Source organism: Strix uralensis, chromosome 3 (assembly GCF_047716275.1).
Source record: "Strix uralensis isolate ZFMK-TIS-50842 chromosome 3, bStrUra1, whole genome shotgun sequence".
NCBI classification, from domain to species: domain Eukaryota; kingdom Metazoa; phylum Chordata; class Aves; order Strigiformes; family Strigidae; genus Strix; species Strix uralensis.
The window spans coordinates 17,751,361-17,766,080 of NC_133974.1; the positions used below are offsets into that span (position 1 = coordinate 17,751,361).

At 36.1% G+C, this 14,720-nt stretch overlaps 1 protein-coding gene across 1 annotated transcript in view; it reads left to right on the forward strand.

Annotated features, from left to right (window-relative positions):
• MBOAT2 (membrane bound glycerophospholipid O-acyltransferase 2) overlaps positions 1 to 14,720 on the forward strand; it is a 96,532-nt gene that overhangs the window by 66,833 nt on the left and 14,979 nt on the right. Inside the window, exons 6-9 of the mRNA XM_074861602.1 lie at positions 3,983 to 4,037; positions 4,862 to 5,045; positions 11,201 to 11,393; positions 14,379 to 14,482. Of these exons, the coding sequence (XP_074717703.1) occupies positions 3,983 to 4,037; positions 4,862 to 5,045; positions 11,201 to 11,393; positions 14,379 to 14,482 (536 nt within the window). The remainder of the gene's footprint in view (positions 1 to 3,982; positions 4,038 to 4,861; positions 5,046 to 11,200; positions 11,394 to 14,378; positions 14,483 to 14,720) is intronic.

A 14,720-nucleotide genomic window follows, 5' to 3' on the forward strand; every position in this document is an offset into this window, starting at 1 on the left:
CAGAAATATGGGCTTAAGGATTTTTGATAGGTCATCATGACCCAGTTCCACTTCCTAAATACTAGTATGACAGCAAAAAAAGTTGCAGCTGTTTAACCAAGAATGTTGTTTTCTAATTTGTTGATTATGTCAGTGAAACTACTATGGTGTGTTGGTGTGTGGGTGGTTTTTTTTGGGAACTTGATGCTTTCTTCTTATGTCTAGGAGTTTCTCTTAATGCCCTGTCTCCAATTGTCTCTTGATCTACATTTATTATTTTTAAGTGCTCCCTCTTGTGTTAGTGAGAGCATGGTCATTTTTGTTTCAGTATCAGTTACCAAATCACTTTGATTACAGTACATGTCATTAGTGTTTAAAGGAATTATGTTGTATGTCTCCCCTCCTAAGTCTTCCACGTGTTGTTCTGGGCCTAAGTTTGCTTGCACAGAGCTCTGGATATCAAGACTTTTGATTTTTCTCACTTTTTGTAGTTTCTTTGTAATTTTTATCAGCTGGCATCCATGTCTGTTTGCTTTTGTTGCTGCCAATGTGCTAGTGACAACTTAAACTGTTATTGTTTGTCAGTCGTCTTCAAGTCTTAAAATATTTTAATAACCGCGTGCATTTGGGCTCAGCTGGTGATCCACTTCAGAACCTCAGATTAAAATTTACTGTAATTACAACAGAGCCTGCAATATGATCCCCATGCTTAAGTATTATTAATGTAATATCTTATGTCTAAGCATTATTAATGAGTTACTGATTAGTCAGATTTCATGCAAATACAAAGGTGGATATATTCAAGCAGATTAACCTCAAAGTTGGGGTGGTGCTATGATATGATTGTAAATATTGTATTATGGTGGTGAGAGCATGGTAGTAGTCATAATATGCCTTAATAAAGCCTACACGGCAGGATATTGGTGCATACCTGAAGATGTTGATTTCATTACCATTAGGATGCGGTCTGCTAAGGAGGAATGAAAAGATTCAACTTCCTCATGATCTAGACAAATGGGTATAAATTTTGTTACTGATGATTTACAACATTTTTTTACCAAGGAAGGAATGTAGGAATATTTCCTATTTCACAGGTGAGAAAACTGGGTTACAATTGCTGAGTGACCAAATTATTTCACCTTTCTAACAGATGTTCAATGAAACCTATTTTCTCTAATCCCAACTGTGTGATTTGGTAGCAGCTAAAAGCTGCAGCTATTGCAGTAGTCTCCTGCTTTAGGACAGGAGAAAACAGTCCTCATAATCCCCAGAGAAAGGTTGCAAAACTTCACAAGTTCCCTAGCAGCAGCATGCTGCTGAAGTGGGGTTTCTTCATCTCCAATGTATAGTTGGTTGGGAAAAACTATGATTTATGAGGCCTCTGTTCCCATGGGCAGATACACTGCCTGGGAAATATTGAATATATATATCTATATTAATTCATCTGATATTAGATAAGCATCAGTGTAAGAGTACCTTTTCCATATTTATTTTCTATGAATTAAAAAATGTTAACAGTGGCTTCCTGAAAGCTTTCAAGAATGACAGAAGCAGAGATCAATGGTTTCCTTGTTCTTCCATGCTATGCAAAGATGATAAATAGGCACTGAGAAGACATTTAAAAAAAAAAAATATATATATATATATACAGGGAAAGCCACTGAACTGACCTCAAAAAAGCTGCTGCCTAAGGGGGAGATCTTAGTGTGATAGGGAAAGGAAAAATTGATGGAGGCCTGCTTCTGTGCTGCATCTTTGAGACAGCAAGTGTATTGCTCACCAGACTTTTAGGCCTTGAGTGAATTCTTATGTATGTATGTAAGTTTAAACCCACTTTAAATATGCCAATTCTTTCTTCCTCACCCTTCCAAAAGTATAGGTCATATTTCAGTTGCTAGATTCTTCTACTTCACCTTTGAGGTTTTTTCCTCCTTTTTCAAAATGATGTGAAATCTTTCATTTGACTATTTACCTTTATATAGTGGTTAGTCTGTCTTTATGCAAGTTCATTTGAACACACTAGGTGACTGCTTCCCTGTTCTGACTTAAAGATAAAATAGTCATGTGGAATTTAACAGTGAAGGAGGCTCCTGCTCCGGTCAGTTTGCATTGTGTACACTGTGAGAGACTAGAGGCTCTGTGTGGACTACTTCCTTACACTAGTTGTGTTGTGTGTTCTACACCTATCTGTAGGAGACTTTGTGTTAAATTTCTGTTTAAGTTTGTGTTAGATTCACTACCTGAGAACTGTAATCTTATGGCCTTAAAGGTTAAAGGACCTTTCAAAATGCTCCCACATTTTTTTATTCAGTACAGTTATCAGCACAGAAATTTTTGCTGTAGCACCAAGGAGGAGATGTGAAATGTGGGGAAAAGAAAGTGCCTGCATGAAGTTAGGGTGTCCTTCAGTTTCTTGCCTTGAGTGGGTGTGAATATGGTTGACTTTCTACTGTGAAGGATCAGGACTGAGGAAGGTATTTTTCCAGGTTATATTGGAAGAGGGGAGGTGGCAAGTTGCTAACCCCTCTGTATTCTCAGCTTTCTTGAAGACTAAAAGTGGAATTTTAAAGTCATAAGTCTGTATAGGTTACAGTTCCTTGGAGTCACATAAAGACAACAGAGTTATCTTATCTTTAGATAACAAGCATTTCCATGAGTCATAGAATTAAATGATGTTTGACTTTACCCTTACCCCCCCCCCCCAGTCTTTTTTTGTCTTAAGCCTGACTGATTTTGATATCTAAAAAAAAATTGGCTCCAGTTAAAACTTTCCTTGTGCTTGGATCAAATATAAGGGCTCCCCTCTGGATTTGCTGGCATCAATGGGTGGGGTTGAAGGCAACCTTTCTGTGAGTGGAGGAGGCTCTTCTATAGCATCACCTATTTTCATGAAGTACATTGGGATTTCATATCTATATTACCTCTACTCTTTCATCAGACATGGTTACAAATTAGCTGTTGGGTTTAGGCCCTGCTAGGGAGGAAGATAATTGAAGTGGGATTCCATAAACTTAATTTCCTTTAGGAAGCTCTGCTCATAAAAATAAATTTTTCACTGCTTATGATGGCAAAGAAAACTTGCAAATATGGATAGCAGGGAATGGATACATGCGCTATCTGAACCAGTGGGGAGGCTGCAGAAGGAGCTCAATCAATCATTTTGGCAAGCAGTGCTGGCTGGTATAAACCAGGGCTGTCTGAAGGAAGGAGCTCTGCTTCTTCTGTGCCCCTGAATTAGTGTATTTGATGTTAATTTAAAGTGTTTTTTATGGGGGTACAAATTTTGAAGCCTATTTTTCAGGGGTAGGCCATTTCAGAAAATGCTGCGTATGGCAAGAAGGTAAGAAGTTCAGTCTTGCTGCTGAACTTAGACTTGGCCTGCCCCCTTCTGCTAGCAGGGGTTAGGGCTTCTCTTTAGTGCTCATGAAAAAGACTTGAGCACCCTTTACTGTTGTGCCTACTTCACTGGGCTTTGTTTAATCTTTACTTGCAGCATGAAGGTGCTCTTGAGGTCTCCCTTAAGTTTTGAATTGCTTAAATCTATCTTGGACTGTGTTCATACTATACATTAAAAGTGCAATGATTAGTGTAGTGTCCCTGGGTTAGTGCAATGTTGAAAGGGGTTTGGGGCTTATCCAGTTTCCAGGGCTGAGAATAAAGGGTTTTAAAACCTGAAGACGTTGAAATGTTAACCAATATAGGAGAGTTGCATTTGTCGACACTTACTGCAAGCTGCCTTAATGCTTTCCTGAGATCCATGTGATTCCAGGTTTAGGCACTGTTGGATATAACTGAGGGTACGAGAGTTTGTAATATCAACAGTAAGAATTGTTTTGATCCAACTCCAGCAAAAATGTTATGTGACATAATACCTCTGCAATTACTTGAGGACTTAAATTACATTGCAGCATGATGCTTACTCTACTGAGTAAAGAAACTGCTAATTAATGTGTGTGGGTTTAGCTTTTCCTTATTTTTTCCTTTTTCCTGTCCTCTTCCCTAGGAATGTTTCGGAAAAATGAAGATTTGACTCCCTCACAGAGGTGCTTGGCTGTAAGGTAGGCTTTCAGACATCTCAGTCTAGTTTCGGGGGTGGGGAGAAGCTGGTGTCTTGTGTGCTTTATTAATTCTCTATGGAATTGCTACAGTGCACATTCAAGAAAGAGTTTACAAACCCACGTAAAACTGAGCCATGCTTTTTATATTTGTAGCTTAATTCATGTATCTATTCTCCTGAAAAATAACACTAGAAGTAGGTTTTATACTTATTTAAGGATAAACATTCTAAGTTCTGTGCCGTCTATGCAAATTAATGCCATATTACAGAGGAGAATAGTTAACATTTAGAACACATATTAAGTAGCTGGTGAAGGAACATGCTTGTTTAACTCTGTTTTTCAGTATTTAACTTACCTCTTCTGCTTTCTTTATTCAGGAGACTTGAAAATAGTGTTGTTTAGGGCAAAACAGTCTTGACTTGAGGCATTTTCCTTAACTGAATTATTGCCAGTTAACACAAGCCTTTGTTTACTGATTCAGTTATTGAGGGGGGAAAAAAAGAAAACAAACAGTTGAACAAGCACTTAGGGAAACACCCTTCCTTCTCCTTTCCCAGGCTCAGCTTCAGTAGATATCTCTAACGGGGCAAGGAGGGAGTCACCAGAGTTCAGATCTGTCTGAAAATACTCAGTACTGATTGGAAATAAATACTATGTGTAGAATGTTTTAAGCTGTGATTACAAGAGACACACAAACTGCTTTTCTACACGTGGTTTTTACTGCAGTTAGAGTAAGCAATAACATGGAGTATGACTTTTCCTACTGTGGAAATTCTGTAGAACTACACATTCCATCTCACGAGTTGCTTGTCTTTGAATTACAGACGCATGCCAAGTCTACTGGAGTATTTAAGTTACAACTGTAATTTCATGGGTATCCTGGCAGGCCCGTTATGCTCTTACAAAGACTATATTACTTTCATTGAAGGCAGATCATACCAACTGCAACAGTCTGAAGCAAATGGGAAGGAAGATACAAAATATGAACAAACGGATCCTTCTCCAAATGTAAGATGTATGACTCTTGCAGTGCTGATGCTTATGTAATCATTGCATGAAAGGCTTGGTTTGCACTGTTCATTTACAGGCATAACTTCTGAGCTGTATCTGGAGTTAATTCATCAACAGTGTAGTTCCCTGTTCAAAAAGTTAAACACTTATTTTTTTTAAGGCAGGTTTTCTCCATGGTTTTCGGTCTGCATCTTGTGGATAAAAGCAGAATAAATTGGAGCTTCCTAACAAGCTTACATGGTAAAAAGCTGTCTTCAAATTAAAACAGTTCATGCATGTTTCCTTCAAAGCATATGCTGTGCTTAAAAACGTTCTGGTAAGGACGAACTGCACATTTTGTTATTTGAAAGCTGATGAGACTTACAAGTTCCAGCAAGGTTTTGTGAACGTTCTCAAATTCTGCAGTATTTTAATGTCGTCTTACAGCAAGTAGGAAGCATTTGTATGAAATAAGTTGAAAAACACTTCATAGAAATAGTTTCATTTTACTTGCTTTCATTCATGTAGAGAGGTATTTTGATCTGAAGGTGCAGTAAATGATGTGCTAGCCATAATGCTATGGCTAGTAATCCATACAACATATTTCTTTTTTTCTTTGTTCTCTTATTGGAAAAGAGACCAAATACATACATAAGAAAGTCCAGTTGATCATACCTTACAAGAGATGCCGTATGGCCTGAACTAAAATCAAAAGCTCCTGAAGCTTGTTAATTTTTTAAATTTAATCCAATTAGTTTTATGTTCAGGGTACTGAATATAATCTCTTCACTCTTTTTATATTCTCTTAAATAGGAGTGTATCAGACTTTTAAATTTGTGTGTGCCGAAGATAATTACTACCACACATAAAAAGCAGAATTATCATGGAGTTGACTGGAACACTTCAGATAAATGGCTTTCGCTAATTCTAGTGACAATTACCTGTTCTCTGCTTATCTTGAGGACCACCAACTGTTGCTGGAGCGTACAAAGGCATTCCCACATGCAGCTGCTTGTCTTGTCCTACTATCTAGAGGTTACCATCCCCACAGCTGGGCTAACAGGGAGTGCTTCCCAATCTGTTGTGTCATCTCCAACCATTTCCACCCTTTCATTGTGGATGAGGACTCTTTGAACGTTCCATTCTACCTATCTTGTGTGGGTGTAGTAACTTGCACCACAGGAATGTAAACTAGTGGCTGGAGGATGGTAACACTTTAAACTGCTCCACACGTTGACAAAGCATCTAAACTCATAGAAGTGTGCTGTGGAGCAAATAGTTGGGAAGGGCAAAAGACACTGGAGAATCCTTTGCATAGATTGGCACCTCATAGTCTGTAGTCTGCGGTTGTGTTATATTGGCAAAGTTGCAGACACTTCTTTTGTTTTTAAACATTGTTTTGGCTCAGTAAAGGCATCACATATTATGTACTAAAATCCTATTTCTGCAGGAAAATATTATGTAGCAAAATTATTGCAAATAAAAGGAACTAACCAAATCTGCTAGTATCAGTACTTCTGGACATGCATCTACTGACTGCCTGGTAGGCCTTCATAGCTTCTTACCACAATCTAGCTAGCAATCTGAACAAAATCAATAGAAATAAATGTAAATCTATGATGGATTCTTCTTTCAGGTAAGCAGTTTTCCTTAAAATGAATTGCTCTTAAGATGCTTGAAACTTTTTGCAATTTATGCTGCATTAGCTTTTGACATAAAAATAAAGACAAGCTGTCTATGCTGTTGATTACTTCATCTCCCAACTGGTGTTAGAGAAATCTGGCTGCATTTTATAACACCAGAGTATTGTGTGCTTTTGGAGAAATATGGATGATATAATTTTACTGCATTTGCTGAATCAATTGAAATATTAATTGTCTTGTTCTAGAAGAATGTTTAAATACCATTAACTTCATATTAATGCTCTAAATTTGTTCATTGATTCTTATTATTTCAAGAAGAATAAATTGTTAGGTAACTCAACAAAAAAAGAAATGTAATGGGGATCAGCAAATGTTAATGTAGTAAATGAAAAAAAAATCGTTCAGCTGAGATACAGTAAGTTGCATTTCTTGTTAAGTATAACTACATAACAAAAGTAGTTCATGCCAGCCTCCTCCTCTATACTGTGTTGACTGCATGATGTTAACTTGGTTTAGTATTTTTGCTGTGTTCATTGCATGTTAAATTAATCAAGTCAACATATTAAAACTTATTTCTTATATCCCTCCTATTGTGCCTTTTTGCAAGCTATCAATTGTTGGTGCTCAAAGTGGTGTCAGCTCTCAGACATTAATAGCTGTCTTTGTAAGTTTCTTTTTATTATGGCTACCCTTAAAATACAAGATTCCTGTCAGCAGATATCTGCTTTCTTGCTTATTATGCAGACTTCTCCTACAGGTTACAGAGTTCTTGCCTAATTACCTATAATTTTTACCTGAGGTGCTAACCTCCCCAAAATAACATGCTTTAATATATTTCAATATAATATTGAGCTCCTCATTGATTCTTTATTAACCAAGAACAAGTTCATTCAAATAAAAGTTTTAAAGATCCTTTTCTACTTTTTGATACATTTTTGCATATTATACATGCTTACACTAATTCCTGAGCTCACTGAGTGTTTTACCTTTATTGCTTCAGTTAGAAAGCTTTTCTTGAACTCCTTTCTCTGATTAGGTGTCTAGCTTTCAACCTAATTATATCCCCATGTAACTTATGCACATTTGGTGTTGTCTTGGCATAGTCTTTTAGCTTAAGTACCTTTTTCCCTTCCCAGTGTTGACCTATTTGATACTTTTATACAAGTATGACCAGTTTTTATTCATCAAAACTAAATGAGCCAGGACTTTCTTGATTTTGGTTGTAAAATAAATTGTATATTCTATTTCATATGAGGTCAAAGTTATCCTGCAGCTTATGGCCTTTTAATTTCTTAACAGAATAGTTACTTTGATATGTTGAAAACTTTAAATAGTGAATGAAATTGAACTTCAAACTTAAATTTAGTTACCTCATCCTTGTAAAAACTGCCCAACCCTCCCATGAATGTGCAATCCAGTGATTACCCATTTATGCCTTGGCAAAGAAACTTATATCAATAACGTAGTTAATTAAGCAATAGGAAGTGAAATAATGTTTTTCCAAATGCATTTCTATAGGTAATTGAACTATAGATTATTTTGGTGTCAGATGAGGACTTTTATTTCTGTGTAAATATGTTCGAAACTTAAGTGCTATAAGCAAGCCTCAGACTGTAGTTTAATAATGTATTTAGGCCAACTGAAGTTGAATATGGTAGATCCTGGGTCCTTTGCTTATCCTAGCAGTGTTAACATGCATTTCACTGTGTTGTGGTCTGATTCAGATCATCTGATCCAGCCTAAAATTAACTTGTTGAAAAAACCAAACCAAACCACACCTTCCCCCATGTGCCCCCCCCCCCCCCCCCCCAAAAAAAACAACTCGCAAACAAAAGCAACAAACACCACCCAAATGCCAAAAGTCTAGTTTTTCACCTGATTTGTTTCTCTAATCTGACTTGCTAGAAGGAAAAAGAACAAAAGTTTGCAGCCAAGGTGAGGAGACAGGGCAGGACTGTTTCTTTGCATTACAGCTTCTGTTTGGATTGTCCTTCAGAAATTCTGCTTACTCCAGTCCTGAAACTGCAGCTCCCAGTCTTTGTAGAGGCAGGAGATTTTCTCCATCACTGTTTGCTAGGGATGCTAATATCCATGATACTGATCCCTGTAAATGGTATCAGTGTGATTGATTGGGGTTCTGAGATTTATAAGAGTCATGCAGTTTCTGGATGTAGTTATGCTTGTCCCTGCACCTAAATATTGCTGATAAAAAAAATTGTAGAAATACATCATTTAAATGCTTAATAAATAAATTAAAATACCTTCTTCTTACGGTATTTTTTTATACAACTGTGAATTGAAAACTGCAGCATTTATTTTTTAAAAGTACAATTTACAGCAGAGCCCTGTATGAGTTCATTATTTTTTTCTTAAGGTAAATTTTGGTGAAATTCTGATGCTTTTCCTTGAAGGGCTTTCATCTCCACAATTTAGTTAAAAACCTTCAAAGAGGTATTAAGCATATTTTAGGTTGAATAGGTGGTTTAATGATTTCTATTTACCAATAGAAAAACTGGTAAATAGTGGCAAAAAGTGGGCCTTTAAACAAAGATAAGATTACTTATAAGTTGCCATAACATATTTTGAGACTTTGTAGAGAGATTAAGATGGAAAACACCTATTTTATACGTTTGTGCTTATATTTTAAGTTGCATGTTAATGTTACCAGCCTATAAATACTGTTTCTCATGCTAAATTGAACATTACTTTTAATTATGGCTTAGACTTTGAAGTTAAATCCTTGCAACTGTCTTCAGAACTTTGGGGTGATGCCTTTTGGTATTAACAAATATCTAACTTTTGCCTGTATCGGATACTGCATACCAAAATTAAAGGTTCATTAGTGTTAATAATAACTGATTTTATGAACATACACTTCTATTAAAATTCCTGAAGAAGTTAAGCCAACTGAACTTTTCCTCTGCGGTGCCAAAGAGAGAGAGGGATTAATAGTTGCTAAAAAAACCCCAAAGGAACACTTTTAGAAAGTTAATACCCCTTACTTTGAACTCTTATAATAAAGCAAAATATTAAAATGAAGTTCATCAGAAAGCAAGTAGAAACAAATAATTAAACAGCAGCTTTAGTGTTAATAGGTAATTGCCTCCTAAAATATCCAGATGGTTTGTTTAATTAGCAGGGTTTTCTGATCCTGTCTGAAATATCTTCAGAGATGAGCCACATGAAATATATGCAATATCTGAAGTTACCCTCACAGTTTTATAGCTTTTCCAAGTCTAATTTTTTATCAGGTTGTACCACCTCTTACATCTGTGTGACTGTGTGGATCTTTGATTCTGTATGTCTTGCAGAAATCTGTGTTTTCAGTTGGGCACTTAATGCTGCATTCTGTATCATGGAGCAGAATTACTCTCTATTCTGGAACTAGATATGTGAAGCTGCACTCTAACTGAAGCAGGACATTATCTTTAATACTTTGGGCAGGTATACTGGAAGAATGGATAGAAAAAGGATTCTGGTTATCCCTTTGTTCTAATGCTTCAAAGAAAAATAGCTAGATTGACTGTTTTCCTGCCAAGTTTAGTGTCGGGGATTGTAATGTAAATTAAAACTGTAATGTTTAAGTTCAAATATTGAGATTACTTACAATCAAAATCTGAAAATCACATTTAAATGAACTAGCTCTCAAACTTCTGTTGTAGGTGCCTGGTTACTGCGTTACTTCAGTAACTTGCACAGACCGTGGTATCCGCCCTTGGGATGTGGATCAGACTAGTGGCTTAAAGCAGTCAATGTCATGCATTATTGCTCTGTGTTTTATAATAGATCCTTAGAAATGTTTTCCTAAAAATACATACTCTTTAGTGTAGCAGTTATAGCAAAACTGAATTTTGAGAAAATCTGAGTCCACATCCTACCCGAACAACATATTTTTATATGCCTGTGAGCATCTTTGATCCCTTACAGCTTGGTCACTCTAGTTGGGAAAATAGGTCTATATAGAACTGAGGGGGTTTTGGGCTGAAAGTTCATAAATTATCTCAGTTGATTTAGAATTTAGATATTGTAATAATCTAACAGAGATGATTGATATAATGAGTTGGGCATCAACTGAACACCTGCATTACACCAAAGGTAACTGAAAATGAACTGAAGCTTTACCATTGTTTTTGGAATCTCTGCAATAATTGTACTCATCTTGTCCTAGGTTATATGCTTTGTGTTATGACGTCTTAACAACTTACTTGTTTCAGCAATTTGATGATGAAATAAGAAAAAATCTGAAGCTGCAAAAGGTGTTCCACTTACTGAAGGGGTTTTTAGAGGCTCACTGTAGTTGGATTGGATTTGCTGTCTGCCAGAAGTGGTGCTCACAACTTAATCAAGATAACACTATTCCTTGAGCCTCTATAAAATGTTACCAACTATTTTAAAGTTGGTAGTATATATTACTGAAAAATTGACATTGTATATACATCTGTTTAGGGAAGGAAGATTATAATTTGCCTTTGTTTCCAGAAGATAAACAAAAAATGAAGCTTACAAGGTCTCCCATCTTAAACTTTTCAGATAGCCGTGGCACAGAAACTCTTAATCTGTGGACTGTCCTTACTCTTCCACATGACTATTACAAAAACTTTGCCTGTGGAATACAACATTGATGATAACTTCAGAGCTACAGCATCATGGCCTGTAAGGTTTTTCTACTTGTACATGTCTCTTATGGCTGCCAGACCCAAGTATTATTTTGCATGGACTTTAGGTAAGTATATATATTCAAAAAATAAAAGCAAGTGTATGTATTGAGTTCCATTTGAGATGCTGCATGCTAAGCATGTATTAAAAAGTGACAGTGCCCTCTTGAGGCCTTAGAAAAACATTATTACATTTAAGGAGTATGAGATACCGTCAAAGTATATTGAATGGCATCTCTCTTTTTGAGAAACAAAACTTACCATAAGTCTAAGCACAGTGTTGCAAATGAGATCATGGTCTCTTGAATATCTTTGAGTGAAATGTAAGGTTTTTTGGAGAGAGATAGTGTTTTAATGAGCAACAATGTTTTTGTTTTTTAAAAATTGTTGTAAATCTAATCTGATGTACAATCCTTGGGTTTTTTTTTTTTGATACCTTGATTTTGGCATATCTGAAAAGTTATTCTAAGCCTCCTCTGTGGTTAGTTATCAGTAATTTGCTTGATGTTATTTAAGCATGAAGGAAAAAATATATTGAAAATCAGGTATCTCGTAGTGTTGTTAATAGTAGATGGCATTCGCAGTAGAATTTTTAGGATTTGATGGGTGACGCTACAGTTTTAGTCTTTGTTTACTAAAAGTTCTAATGACCAACAGGATAATGCCCATAGTTACTGATTTAAGACACTGAATAAATGATATAGTTTAAAGAACGTTTTGCTTTTCACTTCACATTACTTGGAAAAAAAAAAAAGATACATACAACAGCAAAATGCCGTATTTATGTAAGATGACATCTTGGAAGTGGCTCACAAAACAGATTTCATCAGCTTCCTCCTCCTTTCCAGTTTTACATATTTGTTTCATAATTCTTTTGAGAGAGAATCTGTGGGAAACAATGCAATAAAGAAAGCTTTGGTGTAGCAGAGCAGCATGACTCATTTACAGCTGCTGGCTTCATTCCTGGTCAATGAATGAAGTGCTTTCAGCTTGTCTGGATATAGTAATTCTGGGGCTGCTTGTGGAATGAAATAATTTTGAATATTGTGCTCTTATGCGCCAGTATCATTGTCTGTAAAGAGTAGGAGTCATCTGAAAAATGAATAAACTTTGTTGGTTTTTTCCCTGTAATACTTCAGATGGATTTCTCCTCATGTGCTTGCTAGCAGTGTAGAGCTAGCGTTCCTTTAATAAAATACTGAAGAAAACAAAAAGTATCAACTCTTGTACTTTTAGTTTGCTAAATATCTTTTTTACTTTCTTCCTTCCACTTTACCTCATCTAAACTAGTGGTATGAGCGGAATGTGAGGGGACCTTAACAGTTTTACTGGATGTTTTACTTTTGAGTTGTACACTACTATTTCTTCACTTAAGAAAAAAAAAATCTGTTACTAGAATGAATTACTTAAAATGAATTCTTACTAAAATGATAGTTTATTTATTTATTAATATTTACTCTAGCCTTAGTCTTTGTATTCTGGCTAGAAAGATATTATGGAGTTCAAGTCTTCAGCTGTTTCTAATGGAGCATAAAACCATTGTCTAATGTTTGAAGTCAACATCAGTGATATCAGATGTATAGCAGCGAATGTTGTTGCTTTCAAAGATGTTTTTTAAAATTGTTTTTGATGAGGAAATAAAAATATTGTGAATGACCCTATATTAAATCAAATTTCACAAGGCCCTCTTCCAGACTGGTAGACAACTGGAGAAACTGAACTTCAGGAAAGCAACTGTTTGAGTCAATTGTTTCTTTTACTTCCCAAATAAGCTGGATTAATACCTTGAAAAGGTTTTGAGAAGAAAGTAAAATGCAAAAGATATGAATTTCACTTACTTGTCACTACTGTATAAAGTAAATTCTTTTTAATATGGTAATACAACTGAGCAATTTGTCTTGCCTTGCTAGTTGTAATTTAAAAGGTGACAATCTAATTACAGTGCTTTAGATTCATTCTGAGCTAACAGAGGGGGCTCATGCCCCTGTAACTAGAGGACTAGATCTGTATTGCGTCTGCAGAGCCTTTTGCCTACCTCGCTTCCAAGTCCTCAGGACTCTTCTGAACTGGGAGAGGAGCTGGCATTCTTCTCACATGGTCATTTATTTATCCACATTAGTGGATGCATCATGAATGTGTGTGTCCGTGTTTCGGTGCATGCTACTAAACACCTGGCTCAACAGAGGCAATATTTGGGCGGGGGGTGGGGGGGGGGAATCGTTTCCTTGTACATGGCTGTCTTCACTTGAGAAGTACAGCTGAGGAAATTTTAGTGCCTGAGCTAAGAAAGCTGAGAGGTGAAGGTGATGACTGAAAGTGACAAGCAGTATACAGACTGACATCCCTTGTATTTTCCTGCATAGCCCAGATGATGGTAGCAGCTTTTTCTCCTAGAGAAAAATATTGTTTGCTTTGAACTATTTGACCTTGGACATGCACTGTAAACACTTTGCATTCAGAAGTGTTGTTAACAGCAGCCTTGTGCCATTAGAAGTAGTCTGACAAACTCTGCATTGCTTAGTAAATTACTGTTTCCTTCTGTTAGGTTTGCACTGCTCTGCTTGTGGTGCTGTGAATGTGCACCTGCTGGCAGTGAATCGTGCAATTTTATCTTTGGTCTTCATTATGCAGCAACAGTGATGTTTAAAGAATAAAGACATGCATCTGAGTGTTGAGCTGCTATCTCAAATCATTACAACCAGCCACTGTTTTGTAGTCTTGATGCATCTCATTGAGTTTGTTTTTCTGTTAAATTGCCAAAGCAAATCTAAGTAGGTGGTATGAGAGAGAGGAGACATCTGTACTGTGAAGCAGATAGTGCTACCTTTCATTCTTTTGCTTTTGTACAAGTTTTTGTATTGAAAGCTGGTGTGTTGCCTGGATTATTTTCTGTTTGTTCAAGTGTATAACACAGTGATCCTTGATATTTTAAAAAAATAAATACATAGTCTTGAAGATGTGATAAATATTTTGAACAAACTACATGTTGTGCAGTACACAATTTGTAATACAGGCAGTTTCTAATTAATTTGTTTCTTTTTGTCTCATTGCAGCAGATGCAATTAATAATGCAGCAGGGTTTGGTTTTAGAGGCTATGATAAAAATGGAGTTACACATTGGGATCTAATATCAAATCTGAGAATCCAGCAAATAGAGGTTTGTTTCTGTCTCTTTCAAATAAAATATGTGCTCATGTAGGTAGTTGCTTGTAATTTCAGTAACTTTTCCTACGCATTTTGTTCCTCGAGATAGTGAATATGTTCTAAGTCAGAAATGATGTGTTCACACCCTTAGGAAAAGATGGAAAATAGTCTGTTTTGAATATCTTCTACTTGTCAGTTGACTTGCAAAATATTTTGTGGTTACAAGTAGTTGAGTAAATACCTTATTCAAT